General features: G+C 41.1%; 1 protein-coding gene across 2 annotated transcripts in view; it reads right to left on the reverse strand.

Moving 5' to 3' along the window:
• The window catches only part of LOC122809207 (chloride channel protein ClC-Kb-like), a 1,320,353-nt gene that overhangs the window by 1,072,892 nt on the left and 224,957 nt on the right, over positions 1-22,504 (reverse strand). For both annotated transcript variants that reach the window (XM_044080518.1, XM_044080517.1), the window contains one exon: positions 15,790-15,868. In XM_044080518.1, coding sequence (XP_043936453.1) covers positions 15,790-15,868 — 79 coding nt within the window. The remainder of the gene's footprint in view (positions 1-15,789; positions 15,869-22,504) is intronic.

A 22,504-nucleotide genomic window follows, 5' to 3' on the forward strand; every position in this document is an offset into this window, starting at 1 on the left:
GGCTAGTTGCTCAGCATAATGCAGCCGAGGTTATCCAAGTGCAACTAACTATTGGCAAAACTGCAATCCAAATTGTAGCTTGCTACAGATCACCCACCATGCCCCAGGATTCCCACTCCTCTTTTCTTGATGTACTGGAAAATATTAGGGTTCAACCAAACACCCTAATAATGAGCGATTTCAACTACTCCACCATTAACTGGGAAAACTACACATGTACCAACTCCTTCGCTCAACGCTTTCTGAAATTCATAAACTCCAATGCCCTGGATCAACTTATCCACACCCCCACCAGGGGCAACAATATCCTAGATCTAGTCATTACCAATAGGAGTGCCTCCACACCTGAAGTCAACGCCTCATTGGTCTGATCCGACCATAATCTAATTACTCTAGATATCCACATCCTGCCCTCACCCCCATTAAGGAAACCATGGTAAAAAATTTCTCCAAAGCCAACTTCATGCTTCTTAAGACAGAAGTGGTGAACTTCATAACACCCATGCAGATGGACAATACAGTTACGACTACTGAAGCCTACACAATTGCACTTTATAAGCACTTACATGAGTGCATGGATCGTGCTATCCCAAACAGAACCAAGATGCTATCCTCAAAAAAAAAGGAAGCCAATCTGGTGGTCCCCTGCCATAAACAAACTGTACAACAGAAGGAAGAAACTCTTGCAAAAGAGAGTAAAATCCCACAAGTGGAGGAGCTCCCTGGTCAGCCTCTCTAAGAAGCTGCGATCCCTGATAAAATCCTCCAAAGCTAGTTACAAAAACAAAATTACCACTGATTCTAAAGACAACCACAAAGCATTCTATACCTATGTCAATAATCTCAATGGCAACACTCAGATCTATTCTGAGTTACAGCACAATGGCACTAAATATAGAGACCCAACTGATATTGCCAACATCCTGGCAGATAGGTTCAGTGCTAACTTTATCCCACTTTCACCCCTAAAGAGCCCATCTCTATACCGGAAGAATGCAAAGTTCCTGTAATCACGGCTGCACAGGTAAAAACCACACTCTCCAAAGCTAAGAACACAGCATCCATGGGACCAGACAACATCCCAGGCTGCGTTCTACATGAACTACAGAACGAACTGGCACCACATCTAAGTACTATGTTCAATCATGGCCTCACCTCAGGCTTTGTGCCTGCTGAATGGTGCACAGCAACAGTTATCCCACTCCACAAGGGGGGAGCCACCACGGACCCCAGGAACTACCGCCCCATTAGCCTAACGAGCCTGGTCTGCAAGGCCATGGAACGTATCATCATGGAACTTATAAACAAAGCATTGGTAATCTCCAAACTCTGGATCCCACCCAGTTTGGGTTTCTGAAAGGCAGATCATGTCTCCTAAACCTGATAGACTTCTTTGAAGCAGTCACCAAAGCCATAGACAAGGGTAAGGTGGTTCACACAGCCTATCTAGATCTTGCCAAGTCTTTTGACACCATCTCCTACTCTGGAATTATAGATAAATTCACTAAACTAGGTATAAATCCCTATGTCACAAGATGGGTTGCCAAATGGCTCACTGACAGAATCCACACTGTGAAAGTAGCAGACTCCAAATCTGACTTCAGACCAGTGACAAGTGGAGTACTACAGGGTTCAGTCCTGATTCCTCTCCTGTTTGGTATCTACTTCTCTGAAGTACAGGCTAACACAGAAGGTCTTTGACTAACGAAGTTCGCAGATGACTGCAAACTAGGAGCCATAATCAAAACTCCTAACAATGTGGACATTCTACAAAAGGGCCTCACTGAGATGGATGCCTGGTGTCAAGGCTATGGCCTCAAGCTCAGTGCCAAAAAGTGCATTGTCATCCCCTTTGGTAAAAACTCTGTACCCATGAACTACAACATAGGCGGTAGTATACTTAACACCGAAAGTGTGATAAGAGACCTTGGGACACAGGTGGACTGTAGTCTCTCCTTTGATAATCACATCGCCACAGTAGTCAGGAAATCCTTCTACGTGGCACACCTCATCACAAAAGGTTTCTCATCCAGAAAAAAAGAGGTCATTGTCCCCCTCTCCTCATCACTCATTAGACCCATTATAGAGTACAACACCCCTTTTGGTATGTACCTCACAAGACATCTACAACAACTGGAAAGGCCACAGAAATGCCTCACAAAGAGGATTACCGGCCTCAAACAGATGCCCTACGTAAACCGTCTCAAAAAAATCCAGTTTTACTCTGTCACATATCACCTACTCAGAGGTGATCTCTGCTTAACATACAAAGCTATGTCAGACCCAGAGCTGTTGGACATGCTCCACTTAAAGAAATCCCAATCCCTCCGAGCTACACGCTCTAGGGACCTAAACCTTGTCACCACAATAAACAGAACATGCTGGAGGGATAGATTCCTGCCCCAGAGACTTCCCATACTCTGGAATAAACTACCTATCTATATCAAGCAAAGCTCCTCATTAGCACTCTTCAAGAAAAATCTTGATGATTGGATGGAAAATAGGAAATTCACCCCGGGGATCACCTCTGTGGATCTGCTCAACAGTGGCACAGGAAAATTATTTTTTTGGGTGGCAAAAGCCGGGGTACCTTTTTGGCTGAGCTTGTATAGGCCCTAGGGCCGATAGCCTAGTACCTACCTATGAACCTATGAGACCACTGTGGAAAATTTATCTTCAGTAGCTTGACCATATCATGAATTTTTGGACTTAAATGTTTTCCTCTCATTTCCAATAGCAGAGGAAAGCAAAGCTTAATTTTCTTTTACATGGAATGGTGGACTGTGTACCTTTCAAGTGCTACCCTAAAGATATGTACACAGCCCCATCCTCTTTCATGGACTGATAGCAAGGGATTAAGCTAAACAGCTGTTTGAAAAAGCGACTGATGTGGAAGCTGCACTGCAAACTAAAATATACCATCTTTGAAATGAATGGGCTATAAATAAAATTAAAACAAAACAAGGAACTTTGGGAAATTTCTTGCAAGGATATGGAATGAACCAAAAGAGAAGTGCCAGCTGAAGCAACAGAGCACGTACAGATGATTGCTGTACCAAAAGTAAAACGGGCACAAGCATCCTAGGAGCATTTGTGCTCTGTCTTGGACTGATGTTCTGCCCCATCTACCACAGAACACAGCAAAAGACTAATTTTAAATGGAGTCCAAAGCAGATAAACGTATTCCAAAGCAGATAAACGTATTCCTGAAAACACTAGAGGGGATAAATGTATCACCAAACACCATCATACTAGGTGACTTCAATTACCCTAATATAGACTGGGAACACTACTCAAGCCCAAACACCCTAGCCCAAAAGTTCCTGGAATTCATAAACTCAAATGCCATGGAACAACTAGTCACCATCCCCACAAGAGGAGAAAACATACTTGATCTCATCATCACGAACATGGGAGCACAATGTTCAACACCGGAAGTATACCCCTCACTGGTGAGATCAGATCACAAACTAATCTCGCTGGAGGTCCTCATCCCACCCCACCTGAAATAAAAGACCACAGTAAAGAACTTCTAAAGCCGACTTCACACTTCTAAAGACTAGTGTGGTCCCCTTTAAGGCCCCAGAGCAGGCAGAAAACAGTACTCAAGCCACTGAATCACTTACAAATGCCTTCTACCAGCACCTGCAGGACTGCATGGATAAGGCAATCCCAAGCAAAACAAAGACTCTTTGTACCAAAGGCAAGCGTCCAGTCTGGTGGACCCCAGCCATAAACAAACTCTACAACAAAGGAGGAAGCTACTACAAGATAGAGCAAAATCCTTAAAAGGTAAGACACCCTTGATCACTATAAGTAAAAACTAAGAGCTCTCATAAAATCATCCAAAGCAAATTTTGAGAGAAAAATAGCTAAAGACTCAAAAGACAATCATAAGGCCTTCTTTAGCTATGTTAGAAACCTGGGAGGAAACTCCCAGATATGCTCAGAACTAGTTCAAAATGATGTGATGATTACTGATCCTACAGACATTGCCAACATACTGGCTGACAGGTTCAGTGCAAACTTCTCCCCTCCCCAAAAGGAGAGATATCTATACCAAGAGATAGCAACCACCCAATCATCTCCAATACCCAAATGAGAACTGCCCTCTACAAAGCAAAAAACACAGCATCCATGGGAACTGATGGTGTCCCCGGCTGTGTGCTCCACGAACTCAACGAGGAATTAAACCCACAGCTAGGACAGCTGTTTAATCATAGTCTTACCTCTGGATACGTACCCAGGAGTGGCGCACTGCAACTGTGGTCCCACTTCACAAAGGCGGTGCCTCCACCGACCCTGGAAATTACCGCCCATTAGCTTGACAAGCCTTATCTGCAAAGCCATGGAGAGGATCATAATGGACCTCATAAATAAAGACATAGGAATTTGCAGACTTTGGATCCATCCCAGTTTGGCTTTGTCAAAGGCAGATCATGCCTTCTAAACTTGGTTGACTTTTGAAACAGTCACCAAAGCCATTGATGAGGAAAGGCAGTCCATACAGCCTACCTCGATCTGGCGAAGGCCTTCGATACAATACCCCACTCGGGTATCATTGAAAAACTCATCAGCTTAAATGTTAACCCATACATCACAAGATGGGTTGCAAACTGGCTGAGTGACAGAACCCACAGGGTCAGAGTTGCTGGCGCCATGTCAGACTCAAAGCCTGTCACAAGTGGTGTACCACAGGGCTCAGTCCTGGGCCCACTCTTGTTTGGCATCTACTTTTCCGAAGTACAAGCAAACACAGGAGGGTTATGGTTGACAAAGTTTGCAGATGACTGCAAACTGGGTGCCATAGTAGAAAACACATCTGACACAGATATCCTTCAGAAGGGTCTCACAGAAACGGATAACTGGTGCCAGAGCCATGGCCTAAAGTTAAATGCCAAAAAATGCATAGTCATACCCTTCGGAAAAACAAGGTTACCCCTAGCTACCAAATAGGTGGCAATCCACTGAGCACAGAAGAAGTTATCAGGGACCTGGGGACCCAGGTTGATAGTAGTCTGTCATTCGACACCCATGTAGCTAAAGTAGTTAGGAAGACCTTCTACATTGCCCACCTTATCATGAAGGGATTCTCATCTAGATCAAGGGAGGTCATAGTCTCCCTATACTCATCACTCATCAGACCAATGATTGAGTACAATGCCCCATTCGAATGTATCTGACCCGACACTTGCAGCAGCTGGAGAGGCCACAAAAGTTCCTCACCAAAAGGATAAAGGGTCTCAAACATCTGTCCTATGCTGCCCGACTGAAAGAACTCCAGCTCTATTCAGTCGCCACCGCTTGCTCAGAGGTGACCTTTGCCTAACATACAAGGCCATGTCAAACCCAGATTTGATGAATATGCTTCACCTCAAAAATCTAGATCTGTCAGAGTCACAAGGGCGGGAGACTTAAACCTCGACACGGCTATTAATAGGACGTGCTGGAGGGATAGATTCATCACCCAAAGACTCCCTATGCTGTGGAATAAAATCCCGGTATATGTGAGGCAGAGCACCTCGCTGGCCTTGTTCAAGATAAATCTTGACCAATGGATGGGAGATCGCAGATATACCCCAGGGATTACCTCAGTGTCACTGCTCAACAGAGGCACAGCAAAATAATGGGTATAGTTCCCCATACTAAAGGGGTGGCGTAAGCCACAAAACTATGGGCTAGGCTTGTAAATGCCCTCGGGCAGATAGCCTAGTATGAACCTATGAACCTATGAATGAAGTGAAGACAATCCTATGACAAAGTGCAGGACTGAGTCTAGTAGACCTTCATTAACCATTCATTCTCAAAGTGATTATTCAAAACAATATAATGTGCTGGGAGCTTTTGCAAAAAGACTATATCAACCAGAAGTGACCAGTGGGATTTAAGTCAAAAAGATTTACTGGAGCACAAGTACAATATAGCCCCATATAGCAGTATGTGTTAACTATGTGTACTGTTCTGCTTCATAGTGAAGGAATAACAAAATAGTAAACAATGACCGTAAAGGTTAAATGCACTATCCAGGGGTGTTTACGTGATGATATCATGATAAAAACACTTGCCTTCCACAATTTGACAATGTAGGAATGGCAATTGTATCTAAAGAATGAGTTAGTGTTGTGCCTGGAGTGTCCCAAATGAAACATCATTTATCTGCACTTGTTAATTTGGAAGATACAGATGCTGGTGAGAAAGAGCATTAGAAAGTATTGAAGTCTCCTATATCCAATTAAACCATGACCCCCCCATTAATATTCCAAAACGTGCACGCTGATTGGCCAGCGTGCACGTTGTAAATCGACTTATACTAATGGGAAAAGGTCCGGTCGCCCGGACTTTTTCCATTAGTATAAGTCTCTTTTAAAACACACTGTCTCGCTATGTTAAAAGAGTTTAACATAGCGACACAGGTTTAAAAAAAGCAACGGATATCTCCGTTGCTTATTTTAAAGCTGTCTCGCTATGTTAAACCCATTTAACATAGCGAAACAGTAAAAAAGCAATGGAGATCTTGCTTTCTCCGTTGCTTTTGGCCACAGCTCTGATGTACTGCCTAGGCATGTGCAGTACATCAGAACTGCCGCGGATACCAGACAGCTGCGGAAGGGCAGCAAAGAGGCATTATACAATGCCATTATTTAAGAAAAGTAATTATTTATTTTCTTAAATAATGTCATAGTATAATAGCAATAACCCACTTCTGGGTGTGGGTAATGCGAGATTACCACGGTTGTCTTTGTTTGGTCCCGAGGGCAACGCCCTCGGGACCAAACCACGCCAACCGTGGGTAAATCCCGCATTACCCACACCCAGGCGTGGGTTATTGCTATAATAACTTTCATTTTTTCAGCTTACCACAGCAGATAAAGAGGAAGGTTTTGCTAAATTCAGCATGAATGGAAGAATACAGACATTTGTGACATATTGCCACAAACAGAGACCATATTGCACAATGAAGGTTCTGTAGGATCCACGAATCAAGTTGAACTACATGCAACAGTATTAGCCATCAATAATTTGCTGCCCGAAGAAGACGCTTAAATTTACAGTGACAACTGGGTTGCATATAGCGGACTAACAATCTGGTTATCTGTATGGTAGCAACAAAATTGAAAAAGTCATCGTAAGCCCTTATGGGGTGGTTTTGAAGACTGGCAAAAAAACATGGGGAAAGTTCCAACAATGTAAAACACAAGTGGGACACATAGCTGCCCATTTTCCTTCTACCACAAATGAAAGGAAGCACAACTAGCAAGGGGATAAAATACTGTCGGTAAGAAACACCGGAGAGAAATCCATGGAATCAGAAATAGCAAAGTGAGTGCAAAACCAATGTGGACACTTAGGCAAAGACACAAAGGTGAAATGGGCATGACAGCAGAGAATAATTTTAAACAGAGACTTGGTTACTGCTGTTTTTAAGCAATGAACAAAGCAGAGACAATTGCCACTTTAATTATATGGACATATACACCAAGGTAGCAGACTGGGCAAGATATAGCAAACATGCTCCACATTTATTCCTGTTTGCTAATGGTTTCACCAAGTTATCACCCTTGTTTGAAAAGCAGCTGCATCATTTGAGAGGCACTTCATAAATAGACTGTACAGCTGCAGCAATACTATTTCATTATGTAATAATGATATTTTATATATTTATTTATTGTGCATTTTACAATGTTGTTTATATTGCAAAGTAAGCAGAATGTAAACAAAATACACAGAAGCTTGAAGCAACATATTCTCTGAATTCATAATCTGCATCACTGTCCCAATACAGTGGATGGAGTGTGGAGGCCTACAACCTTTGTCTCTGTATATGGTTTGAGTCCCTCATAATCAGAGTATGAATATGTGTGATGCTACAGCACTCATATATATGATTTTGCATTGCATTCTAAGCTAATACTGCAGGCATTTTTATAGTTAAAGTTAACCCTGCAGAATCTAGTTCTATAATACTGAGTCTTATTAACACTAGAGCAGAATTATTGAGTTATGTCTACACTGAGTTTCATGATACATAGAGAAGGGAACTAATTACAGAACATACCGAGACCAGTAGTTAGATAACTGAAACAGCCTTGAAAACAAATGTCTGTGTCTGAAGTCATTATTGCTTTCTTGCCAGCATTTAGTTTGTGTGTGAAAAAATGAAAAGTTATGTACCAGATATGAGGAAAAAATATGCAGCGTGATCAGAATGTTTTGATTCTAGAAGAAAGGATATACACTTAAATGTCTACATGAGCAAACTGTTCAGGATCATTTGTATACACCTATGCCCGACTGAAGCTCTCTGCCTGACTCGGTTGATATAACAAACAGGATCTATGCAAACAGAAGCTTTGTCGTTGACAGACAGGGACCCTGTTCCTGCCAGCTCAGGTACTGATTTCACTGTGATTGCTTATGAATATTTTATAACAGATTAGCAGAACTAATCAATTACCATAACTGTGCTAGTTTGTAGACACTTTATAACAAACTTTTTGCCACTTATTTTGTCAGTGTTTAATTTCTCCTTATCCATCTGTGCAATCTGTGATGTAATTAATTACCTGTCTCATAAATGTAGCACTGAATCCTGAACATAGAAACACTCTCTTATTCTCTGAATTATCCTGAGGAGTAAAGGCATGGAAGGGAATACATACAGAAACACTCCTGCCCAATCAAGAATAAGACATTCACTGCCCAAGCTTGTGCTTGGTACTCTGGAGCACAATATTTGAAAGTGGCTGCAGTATGGAGAAGCAGAAACGTCTGGTGTACCCTTCTTCTGAGGAAAGTCTAGAAAGATGACCCTGTTTATCATCCACATATGTTTGCAGTCATCATGCTCAACTGATCTGATAAGGTGTATTGTCAACAGATACTGCAGGTCAGCTTCAGGATTATCTGGGCTTTAAAGACTTCTTTTCAAGCCTCCATGACCAGCTTGCTTATAAGGTAAGAATGATGCCCCTCCTTTGCTTATGTACCACATGCCAAGATATTGTTTATATGTGCATAAAGAGCTAATGGCTTCCAGACTTTCTTGAAACCTTTGAAAGCCAAGATTACTTTTTCAAGTTTATATTCCTCCTTGAATAATTGGAGCCTCAGAATTTTGGACTCTAAGGTCTATAGTGAGACACCATTCCCCGCAATCCCCAAGGCATCTTTGGCTAACGTCTGATTTGAAAGTTAAGCTGTCTACTTGTTAAGACCATCTTTCCAACTATTTCTTAATCTGAGGGTGTATTATAGTAGGAGCTTCCAGAGGTCCCATGTCCTGTCTCCATCTATACTTTAGGCACCACTGTAATTCTCATACATAATCTGCAGGGGCACCGTTAGAATAACTGATGTCAAGGAGCCCAGTATCCTTAACAACTTACACATGGGGACAAGGTTTTGCAATGCCTTGGTTCTGAAAAAAGCAAAGGGGGATTGTTTTCATCTGTGGCAGAAGCACCTTCAGTTTTATAGTGCCTAGTAAGACTCCTATGAACATTATTGACCTGCTCTGGGTCAAGTTTGTTTCTGGTACATTCAGAAAAGCCCAGTCTCTGAAAACATTGAAAGGTGTAAGACAGCATCGTCGGTAATTCCTCCATGTACCTGGCCCTGGATCAGGTAAGCATTCAAGTAATAAGAGATATAAATGCCCAGGGTCAGGCAATAAGCAATTACTAGAGCTAGACACTTTATAAATACTTGGGCAGCAGTAGCAACATCAAAGGGCAAGGAAATAAACTGATAGTGGTAGTCCCCACTATGAATATGAGAAAGCACATGTGATAACTGTGAGTGGGTGTATGTAGGTATGCATCCTTTACATCCAGAGTCACTATCAGTGCCAGTGGAATAAGAAGGAGTAGCAGAGTCTCAACATTCTCATTTTGGGAACCTTTAGAAACTTGTTTATCCTGTAGAGGTCTAGAGTGGACCTCCGGGGTCTGTCCTTTCCTGGTATGAAGAAAAGCCTTGAGTAGATGCCTGTGGACTCTTCCACCATACCTCTGAAGCTCTTAGATGAAGAAATCTGGACAAAGCTATAAATAATGGGGGGACATAGGCACAAAAATAGGGGCAATTTTTAAATATTGTCTTACAAACATATAATGTTCCTCAGGTTTTGCATTAGCATGCATTTTGTAAAGGGTATAAAGTCTGAAACTCAAATGCCTGTCATTATTTTTAACTTCAGTTTCCAGTGCTTTGCCAACGATTTGCCAGAAAACCAACATTTTATGAGGAATAGACCAAAAATATGAGCCATAAATCAGGGCATTCTGCAAAAATATGTACAGTTCAGAGGTATTGTCTTCCATTGGGAGAACCTAGTCTGTAGCCTTCTGTAACAGGGCCCTATTAAATTTTTCTGGTCTTTTTGAACATTTGGGATGTCTGCTTACTGGGTACAGTTTTGAAATTAAATGTACAGCTTTCTAAACCTCTCTTTTATACATGTCATTACTGTTATTCCTGTTGTTGTCCTCCACTAACACTGTCCTTCTACCCATCCCTAGTCCAAACTGCATCCTCATTAAGTGCACAAACAGTGGTGTGTCTGTGTACAACCTACTGTATGTTTTAATGTTGTTTGAATAGTTCATGCAGACAAAGATGTGATGAATAATGCTAACTTTTTTCCCTACAGTAGTTGAAGTTCATCTCTTTTCTACAGCACCATCTTTTGAGAAGGACATGTCAGATGTGTATTATGTTTGTATTCATTACATATGTCATGTATGTTTGCTATGTAACCTAATTTTCAACTCCCTGTTGTAGGTTTTGTGGCAAATACACAGACAAAGTCTCATGGCAAGTCATTATTATCTGTAACATTGCAGTGAGATATATGTGTTATATGTCTTTAATGATATCCAGCATGTGATGTAAGCACATTGTCCTGATCTGTGTCATCTGTCTCTTCTTTTAGCACATCAACTGCCTGTATCCTCCATTAGTCTGTCCAGTGATCACAATGTCTCATTATGTTAGCATGGCCCCTGGCACACAGGACAGTGACATGCTGATACAGTCTGGACAAGATTGTGATGGTCATGTTGATGTAGCTGTAGCCTTAAATGTGGAGGGAAACTTGTCCATCTATTCTAATAATGAGGAGATATTAGATAGTGGGCAAGATGAGGCTAGTGAACAACAGACCCAATTTGAGACTGCTGCTGATGTTGGCAGCTCCCTAAAACACACTGATACTAGCCATCGCAGTAGATGTAGGCATGCAGGTGGTGTACATGGGTAGGTGTCAGAGGGTGTCCATGGGCAGGTGTCAGAGAGTGTCCATCTACTCCTACAGGCAAATGAACATTCCCATCAATCTCATGGATCTGACATCCATGCACTTGCCTGTGCCACGGATCATGTTATACACAATCTGGGTGTGCTGCATGAAGGACATGAGAGCAGACACAGTGAGGTAATGGCATCATTGGCTGCTCAGAATGAAAGTATGCTGTCTGTGGCATAGTCAGTAGAATCCCTGACCTCTACAGTACTACAGCATTGCCACAGTCCAAGCAGGGTTCTGCCTGTCCTGACTTAGCATTATTTTAAATTTGCTATTTTGGATGTCATAGCAATAGACCCTAGGGGTGGAAATACTAAGAACTTGCTGGCATATAGGGAATACTGGTGGCAGTTATTTACTGATGCTATGACTGCACCAGGTATTAACGACTATATCTCTGTGAAACCTGTATTAATGTTGAGAAGCTAAATGTGTTATTTAATATTATATTTAATAGTGTTATTTTCATTTGAACATCAGATTTATTGATACATATTTATTAAAATGTTACACTTATAGTAGTAAACAGGATAGAAACTGTCAACTGTTACAGCATATTTATGCAATGAATTTGTAATACTGCTTTAAGAGTTGATTTTATTTTTTGGCGCCAATTTTGATATTTAAATGGATTGACTTGAATTTGTAACTGTTCTGATGAAGCTCGTGTGATGCGAGTGAAAGCGCTAAACCTTTACTGATTTTATTAAATGTTTTATATGCTGATTTAATTCAGGCTGGTTTTGCCTTTATCTTAGCTGCATTGAGGGTGAGTGGTATTTTAGCGTTTTTTGCTTTTATCGAGGACATTTGGTGTGGATACGCATGACTTTGCTGAGAGGAATGCCTGGTCTCAGCAGAACCAACCTTGTCCACCATGCATCAATGTCTATGCTCCAATGTGTACACACGTCTACTGCTGGCCCATTTGCTGTGGGCTTGACAGTCACAACTGGACAGTCAAGTTGCAGTCATGTTCCTTCACCAACACATGCTGGTGTAACCCCATCGGACTCCTCAGTGGAGCAACCTGGACCAAGTGTTTCCATACGTGGTAGTTAAAGTCCAGACCATGGTGTGAGCTGTTTGCATGGATGCCCTAGACTGCATTAGAGGAATACAGACAATTGATCCACACTGTCCAGTAGTGTCAGTTTCACCCCATTGCAATGATGACTGCTGTGCAGAACACTGACAATATGTAATCTGTCTATGTTTGTTGACAGGTCTGCCATGTGAGGCCAACAATTTTAATAAACATATCTGACTCCATTTCTTGCATTACTTTAGCCATACTTTATAGTGATGTATTTGGCTTATGATATTCACAATTCTGCATTGTGTCTTGCATTGTTTATGTGTTTGCAGCTTCTTATAGTGAAGAGATAGGACTGTGTTGCACTGATGAGTGCCCCTTATTGTGTATCAAACAGTAATACAACAATCTGAGTCTGTATGCATACCTGTGTCATTTGTGCCCTGAGTTTATGATCCCTTTTGCAATAGATTTGCATATGTTCATAATGTTATTATTTTGGAGTTATATCTGATACTCAGTGTCTACATCTAGTGGGTAATAGCCATTAGATACAGTCCATGCTGCTGTGATGGGGTAACACCTGAACATCAGTGTTTAACTTGTGCATTCAGATTGTCATAACTCAAAGTTGTGGGTCAGACACTGTTGTATTGCCTGGGGCTGCACTTGTGGTCACACCCTATGTTGCCTATGCCTGTGTCTTCTGCCCCCTGTATCTTCCTGCAGCTCCTCTGATACCTGCAAGATGTCATATTCAGACATCTGGGGTTCTTGGGGTAGTTCACTTACTCCTGCAGCTGAAAGGCCACCATGTGCTCTAGTTATCATGTTGTAGAGCATGGCACACAACATTATCATCTTTGCTGCTTTCTCAGGTGTGTATTGCAGCGCACCTTGGATGTGTCCAGACATCTGAACCTAGCTTTCACTACACCAAACACACCACGCTATGGTCATTATGGATGTTGCATGAGCTCTATTGTAGCTTTCCTTCTGCAGGGTTGAGTGATTCACAGTATGAAGCCATTAGCCATGGCTCAAGTGGATAACCACAGTCACATGTTGTGGAGAGTAAACACACACATTTGGACAGCATGTATATTGTTGGAAGGGGTATCCTCAACTTACATTATAGCTGTGTTCCTGTACTTACCCACTAGCAGTCACTCAGGTATTTCTCCTTGCCGGAATGAAACCCTCAGCCCACTTTCCCTCCAAACGGAAACATCATGAACACTTCCTGGGTTTATTGCCATGATGTCTGTTATGCTTCCATCAGCTGCACCCACAACTTGGCAGTTTATGGATGGTCATCCCTTTCTGATTATGTATTGGTCTGCTTCAGGATGTATTACTGTCTTGATAGGTATGTGTGTACAATTTATTACACTGAGTACATGGGGGAAGTTCGCAATGCTGTGAAACTGGTGTACTACAGTTCTGTACTACATGGGAATGGATGGAAAGTGTACGCAGTCTTCCACATCACTGTACATTACAGCCAGGAATTTTGGCAGGATACAGCTGGCAGCTGTCTGTGACACCCCCACAGCATCCCCAATGTGTCTCTGGAATGTCTAAGATGCAAGTGCACCCAGACTGAGACAAACTTGGTTTCAAGGGGGATGGGGTTTCCTCGCAGGGTCCACATAGATGTGTGTGGGGCACACAGGTTGCAGACAGCTTGCACCAGTTGTCTGTTTGGCCAGTGCCTATCAATTATTTGCTGGTCTGACAACTGGTTTAGTTGTGGTCTTGCTCTGACTGTAGCTGTCTGCCTTCTAAGTTGCACAGCCACATCCTCATTTATGGCTTGGATCACTGCAGCCTGTTGCAGTTCATTAACTACAGGGTGCATTATTCTTTTTTTTTTGGTATTGGTATGGAATGTGGCAGAATCCATGGTAGTAGCTTCCATTCCTTGTGGGCTGTATAGCATATGCTGAGGATTTGGGAAAGAAAGTCAGAGTTGTAGTTTGTTGCATTTAGGTTGCATTGGGTGCACCCAATGTGTTTTTGAATCAGATGGGTGTGCACTGAATCCATAATTATCCTACACTGAATATTACGTAGATGGAGTGCTTTCAACATGTTTTCTGAAATTACATCCATAGCTGGTGCACTGAAGATTTCCTTCAGCATGCTGCACTGTCTGCAAATAGCTTCTGCAAACTTTGTTTAATCTGGCCCATTAAGAATTTTCACTAACTGAAGATTTGTACATACAGACCAAGTACTTTAATATCTAACAACAATCTCCAAAAGCTAACAGTTCTGAGTCCAAGACACATGCCTTGTCCATTTTCTTGCTGGCAGACAAATCGTACTTCAATGCATCACGTCTCAGCTGTTAAACATTCACAGAACTCATCTAAATCACTAGATATGTTGTCAAGGGTACCAACTCAGTGATCTCCATCCATTTCATTTCTACACAGGAAATCTTGGTAAAACTGATTTTGCAGAGGGACAAGTCCGCACCATACTCTTCAAGATGGGAACAGTGTCTCCATGACCTCTGCTACATACATATAGCAAGTACAAGACAACATGAAAATAGGAAAAAGGAAATAGTCCTAACACTATATAGAGTGGTTCCCCTCTATCCTTGATGTTTAATGTTGCAAGTTGTCACTCAATAAACGGACATTATAGTTAGTGAGGCGAGATGACTAACTACTACACAGCAAGCTGTCCTATGATTAGAAGGACAGCTCTTGTAATTAATGTCAGATTCACAATAATAGAGCAGAATGTATATTAACTAAAGCATTTCCTCCTGATCACTCATCCTGGTACTTCTGCCTGTTCTGTGAGCACCCTTTATCTACTAGGACTGACATCAGCTAAATCAAGTAATGCTTGCAGATTATGCACACAGTGTATGGAAGCAATGACTAAAATTTTTTGTTTGAATAGTCAAAGGCATACCAGTTTCTTATACTCCCTTACTTTTTGTTTGATACTGCTACATTACTCAGAATGAAAATCTTTGAAAGTTGCATTGTGTATTAAAACACCTAGTTTAAACATATACTGCATGTCCTCCCCGTGGGTCGAGTGGCATTCCGAAAGACATGCGTGAATGGGCGTGCCTTCGTTGAAGGTTGGGCATTGAGCTGGCAACTCAGCACAGTGAAAATCTACTGCAAATCATTAGCAGACCGGAGTTCCGCTGTGGCGCCCCCTAACCGGGAAAAGCCAAAAGACAAACAACACCAACAACAACTGTGTAACACCCATTTTAAAATGCATTTAGTTGTCTAAAGGCTACCTGTAAGTCCATTACTGCAACTACCCGTCTTTTATGTTTCTTTTACTCTGGACATATCTGAAGTAGCTTGGCTTTAGAGTAGCACACTCACCCAATGGCTAAATGTTTAAATAAATAAGTAAAATAATACACTCTACCCAAATAAAATAGTAGACACACTGCAGTTCTTACCACTAATGGGAGCACCAAAGACACTTGCAACGGCAACAGCTGCAGCAGCTACTAACATCTCATACCTCTTCCTGTTGTTCTGAAAAGAAAACATAATCAGTTTTATCAGAATGCTTTCATGCTATGTTCACCAGTAAATATATGGAACATGCTGTGGATGTTGATTACATTTCTTTTTTCGATGTTTTAACTATGCCAAAAGAGCACAAACGATGACAGCATGTTAATCTCAGTCACGGTTATCACAGTAAAGCACATCCTTCATGGGTCATAGTTTTCTTACAGCAAGTTATGCATTTCCTGAAAGCAGTACAGAAAGGAGCTCCTATTACATTATCCTTAGTCCTTCACCTCACTGATATGCTTACACAAGTGTGCAACATTTAATTAGTCCACAGTCATAATATAACATTACCGAACTTACCCGCTGCTGTAAATAAAGAAGCCAAAATGGAGCACAGCATACAGTGCCATAGGAAATCTTACATTTTCACTACTGCTCCTTGAAATATTCATCTCACTCTCAAATCTCCCACCAATTCATTATTTGTACCAAAAGTCCCATCTCCTTAAGTTATTTCACCCACCCTTTATCCATGAACAGGGCACCAATTTTCTACTGACTCATTTAAATATTTCTTATCAAACTCTCAAATCTCCCATCAATTCTTTATTTTTGTATCAAAAATCCTATTTACCTACATTATTTCAGCCACCATTTATCTATGACCAGGGCACCAGTTTTCCATCTTTTGAGAAAAAAAAAACTCTCATAATAACAAATGTAAAGTGCCACAGTATCAAAATTGGAGATTGCATGGAATGAGAGTACTGGTCTGTAACAAGTTTTTACCACAACTTGTATTTCTTCTTATACTTGCTACTTGTAAAACTTCCAGCTTGATTTTTTTGTATAAATTATTGTTAGGATTTTTACTCAGTGAACTTTGTCATGTCAGCTGTCTCATCTCTCTCTATTCAATGCTACTCTCCTGCCTTCTTTGACACTCTTGCCTGACTGTCACTGGTCTTCTCTCACACAATCCATCCACCTCTTTGCTGGACCCCTTGTTTCCTCTTGCCTACTTCCTATCTGTCCCAAATGTTCATTAGACTGTCTTCTGCTTTCCTGCACACGTGTTCTCTATGATCTTTTCTGCAATTGCAGCTACTTTGGCTCCTGCTCTTATGTCCTCATTTCTTCGTCTGTCCCACAATGTGCATCCTACCACCCATTTCAGGCACTTCACCTCCATCACCTCTAGTAGGGTTGCCAACCATTCAGAATCCTTCCAGACTGTCCGGAATTAAGGGACACTGTCCAGAAAACAGAGACCGTCTTTTCTGGACAGTGTATTGTCTGGAAAAAAATAAAATCAAAGTTACAGCAGCTGGGAGATTAATTTTCTTTTAATTAAAAAAATGTTTTTTTTAATTTTTTTAAAGGCCTTTGTGTTTGGTCGTACAGATGCAACATGCGACCAGTTGTTTATGTGTTCATCTTACAGGCACGCAGAATTCAAATTCCTAAAGATGTTTGGACTGTCCAGCAGACCACGGCATGAATGGACAACTTGAGGGAGGTGACAAACTCATCTTAGACTCACTCCAAAGGAACTGCAGGTGTTCAGCAGAATTTTTTTTAACTCCATGGTGGTTCTTTTAGATTTCTTATAATTTCAAGACATAAGAAATGAAAAATACACTAGAGACAAAAACAGAGGTGAAAGTAGTTTTCTTGGATGCCTGAAGTTTTAACAATTCCAGTGGGTGGCTTACATACTTTCCGTAACTTGGAGGATGTTTGTTCATATAATACTACTGAAACATGGTATAAAACTCCACAATGCAAATTCTATATTCCAGGCTTTTACTCCTTTATAGAAATGTGCACCTTGTCTGGAAAGCAGGACAGGTGCAGCTTTAGTATGCCATTACAGCATTCCTTGCATGTGTAAGGACAGAAAGCTTTCACTGGATGAATGGGTGTTCTACAAAAAACTGTGCTTGACCTTCAGTTGTATTTTTATTGTTTCTATAGTGTAGTATTCAGAGGAAGCTCCTCTTCCTTGTGTCCAAAACATAGACAAGTCTCCTCTGCACAACTTGATCATTGCTGATGAGACAAATTAAGTCCTCATTATGTTTTTTTTCTAAGAGTGGATATAATATCTCTAAACCACAGGAAAATATATAGACACAGTTCTATTTAACTCTCTATGAGATGTTCATGTACAGGAAGAATGGGGCAAGCAAATGATTGTGTTAATTGCATTATTTTTATACTAAATTTCTTATAGCTTTCGTTGTACTCAAGGTAAAAAAGGAGTCAGACTATCAAAAACAATATCTTCAAGTACATCTAGCTTAATCAGTTATCATATTTTGACCATTTTAACAATAAGTTAGCTATAAGGAGGTGTTAAACTCTGTTCTAGTCCCACACCAGATAGCTTGATTGTTAACCCTTCGATGTAGCATGGGGGAGGGGAGGTGCTGCACTTTAGCCTTCATGCCTCTGATAGACGTTATTTTCTTTTTTAAAAAGTAACTAAATGTCATGGGTTAAGGAGGCAGCAGCCTCCTTTACTGATGGAGCACTTACTTCTGTAAGACATACATCATGTTAATATAATACACAATGTATTGACGGCGGAGCAGTAAAATCTAAATAAGCTGATCTGCATACCTGTACTTTTCTGACCGTGTGACATAAGCTGTACCAAATCTGTAGGCTTGTGAGCTTTTTTGTAACTTTGAGATGCATAAGCAACAGAAAGTGTGGTAAACCAGTTGCATGCAATTTTGGATATTATATGTCTTGGGCTGATTTGAACTCTTACAGGGAAGTAATATTCCACCATAGCATGTAGATGGATTGCTGACACTGTGCTGTATTTTAAGATGGTGGGGTGCTGCAGTCCTGAGCATGTCCTCCTTTGGATGAAATGGCTAGTAACTATGAATCGGTTTTCAGTTTGCCATCCATTCCCTATTGCAATACTGCCAGCTTACCATTTTTGTAATGTAACACAGTCAATTTATTCTTCAAGGGCAGCAGGCCTTGAATTTGTAGATGAAACTCTGAAATATAAAGTTGTTTGGCAGCAGCAACCTTTTCATTAGTTACAGATCTCTTTAATGAGGAATTATTCAGATGACTTTTACTTCTGCAGGGATTGTGCATATTGACTGATATTGGTGGATCGTAATGACAGAAGTATGAGGATCCTTTTATGGTTGAAATGTTCTGAATTGGGTGGGCAATTGTGTCATTATTGGTTCATATGTTTTGTTCCATTGCTTACTGGAAAAATGTTCAAAATTATAAATTTAAAACACGCTGTAACAAGTGGTGCTGTATTATACAAAGGATATAATTTAATTATATATTATAATTTAATACAATCAAAACTAAAACAATGAGTGAGAAGGTCACTGAAAAACCAAACAGTAAAAACAAAATGAAAACTCCAGCAAAGCTAGAACTTCCACTGAGTGACCTCCTAATCTCCTTGTATCAGAGGCACATAGGATATATGCAAATGATCCATATGAACATCAGGTGTTTCAGCTAACTGGCAAGTCTGAATGCCCATGACTTGTTTTGTCATTTTAATGGACAATTTCAGGCCAATAAAGCCAAACCCCACTAGCTGTGGATATGCATATTTCGGCCTTGTTATGACATCATCAGCACAGCACAAGCAGAGTGTTTGGCTAAGCATTAGAAACACAAGGCTGTTATACCCAGCTAATGTCCATTATCATTAGGGTCACTGCAAAAATATCACAATCAACAAACTAAAACAATGAGTGAGAAGGTCACTGAAAAAAACAATGCTTAGTCAAACACTCTGCTTGTGCTGTGCTGATGAGGTCATAACAAGGCCGAAATATGCATATCCACAGCTAGTGGGCGGGGTTTGGCTTTATTGGCCTGAAATTGTCCATTTAAATAATGAAACAAGTCATGGGCATTCAGAATCACCAATTAGCTGAAACACCTGATGTTCAAATGGATCATTTGCATATATCCCATGTGCCTCTGATACAAGGAGATTGGGAGGTAACTCAGTGGAAGTTCTAGCTTTGCTGTAGTTTTCATTCTGTTTTTACTGATTAATTTAATACAGCCAGGAAAGTGAATCAAAGAACTGTTGCATGGTCTTAATCATGTGTGCAAAACATCTATGATTTGAAAACAGCCCAAAGGTAAACTTAATCTGCTACTGGCCAGACGCATTTTATTTCAATGTGGGTTTCAATGCTGTTTCAGTGAAACTGAGTTTCAAGGGCAGAGAAGTTTTGATGCTAAGTATGTTTTCACTGTGAGACTGTTATTGTTTTGTTTAGCAAATGTCCATCAGTGTTTGTGCTATAAAGTTTGAAATAAAAGTTTTAAAATAAATCCATATAATCCTTGTAGAAGTAAAGCAGTAAACAGTATTCACACTGAGAGTTTTGAACAGTGTTTATGGCAACTGGCGGAAATGGAGAAATAGCCAAGTAATGGGACACTGGAATGGCTGCATGGGGAGTACCAAAATTACACACATTTTGTTTTCATGTACATGTTCAGAATTTTTGACATGAACAGTTGGCAACCCTAACCTCTAGCTTCCTTAACTGCTCTGGCTTTACTGCCCATGATTCTGTACCATACAGTAGTACTGCTCACACCACTGTCTTGTACACCTTACTTTTCAGCTTTGTTGGCATTCTTCTGTCACATACTACACCTGTGCTAATTGGCTGCAGCCCCTCTGAGTCTAGCTTTAACCTCATCATTCAGAGTTCCCTTCTCCTCAACCACCCCTTCCAGATACTTGAAGCTGTTAATCGGTTCCACTATTCTCCTTTCTATCTCAATGCTCAGCTTCTTCTGAACTCCATTTGCTGTCAATACAACTGTCTTATTTGTACTCAGGTTCATCCCATATGCCTTCAGTTTTGCATTCCATTCCCCTATCCTTTGCTGAAGTTCATACTCAGAGTTTGCCTGTAATGCCACATCATCTGCATACAGCAACTTTGTTGATCTGTCCCTTCCAACCTGTCTGCTAATGTAGTCAATCACCTGTATGAACAGCACTGTGTTCAGAGATGAACTCCAGAGCACACCCACTCCCACTAGGAACCCTTCTGTGAGAATGAACCCTTTTCATACTTGTGCTATTGGGTCTTTGCACATAGTCTGCATTAATTCTCCCAATATTTCTGGGACTTTGAACAACTGCAAGACTGGCCAAATCAGCTTTCTTGGGACCTTGTCATAAGCTTTCTCCAAAGCTAGGAATGCCCACTTGGAATCTTTCATCATCTCTAGCTTCTTCTCAACTATCTGTCTCACTGCAAACATCAGGTCAGTTGTGCTGCATCCTGGTCTGAATCTGAACTTTTCATCTCCCATCTTACTTTATACTACTCTGTGTATTTGTTTATCAATCACCTTCACCATAAATGTCATGCAATGTGACAGGAGTTTGATACCTCTGTACTGCCTGCAGTTGCGAATATCCCCTTTGTTCTTGAACACTGGTACTAGTATGCTTATTCTCCAGTCATCTGGGATATGCCTTTCTCTCCACACTGCTATGAGCACCCCCAGGAGCCATTATTCACCTATTTCATCCAGCATCTTCATCATATCTGTTGAGACCTCATCTGACCCTGACTTAATTTTCCCTATTGTTGTTCTTTCTTCTTCTGAGTGGCTCCTCATCACCATAGGCTGTGTCTGGTGGTACAGCTTCTGTGGGGTTTTCTTCAATAAGAAGCTGCTGGAAGTACTCCTTCCATCTGCCTTTGATGTCCTGTGGACTGGTGAACAAGTCTTGCTGGCATCTCTTATGAAGGGTGTCTGACTATCTTGTTTATTCTTCTGTCTTTGTCTTGCAACCTGATATAGTTTCTTTGTGCCATCTACTCACTTACTTTCCAGAACCTGGTACAGTCCCTCTGATGCCTTGTTCTTTGCCATTGCAACTGCTTTCTTAGCCTGTTTGTTAACCAACCTGTATTCCTTCCTAGCCTGGTCCATATTTTTGATCTCCTACTTTTTCCTGCATGCCTTCTTTCTTTTGATGACTTCCTGGACTTCTGCATTCCACCACCAACTTTACTTTTGTACCTTATTTCTATATCTGGCTTGGCTACAGATCTGTTCTGTAGTCTTCACAGATGCTGTTTTGAGGAGCTGCCATTCTTCAGATCCACCTATCTCCACTTCTTGAGAAGATAGAGTCCTGAGAAATTCCATGAACTGTTGTGCTTTCTCACCAGTCAACTTCTAGGTCTTCAGACTGGTTTCTGTTGACCTTAGAGCCTTCTCTGACCACTGTTCACAGCTGATTGTGGCAACCAGTGGCTTATGCTGTGAGCTGGACTGTTTCACCGGGGATCACTTTGCAATCACAGATTCTTCCCCAGTGCCCTTTCCTTACTAGGAGGAAGTCTACCTGAGTTGGATGTTGGCCAGTCTTGTATGTGATCTTAGGACTGTCTCTCTTTCTGAACCATGTGTTGGCTGCTATCAATCCATTTGCCAGACAGAAGTCAAGAATGGCCTCTCCTTCTTTATTCCTGTTGCCCCACCCATGTGGACCCAGGCAGTCCTCATGTCCTGTTCTGTCTTTCCCGATATGTGCATTCAAGTCAGCCATTATTAACACCAATTCATGCTGTCCTGCTTTACTTAGTAGGTCCTGAAATT

This window comes from Protopterus annectens, chromosome 8.part0 (genome assembly GCF_019279795.1).
Source record: "Protopterus annectens isolate FY-2018-M chromosome 8.part0, PAN1.0, whole genome shotgun sequence".
Classification (NCBI taxonomy): domain Eukaryota; kingdom Metazoa; phylum Chordata; order Ceratodontiformes; family Protopteridae; genus Protopterus; species Protopterus annectens.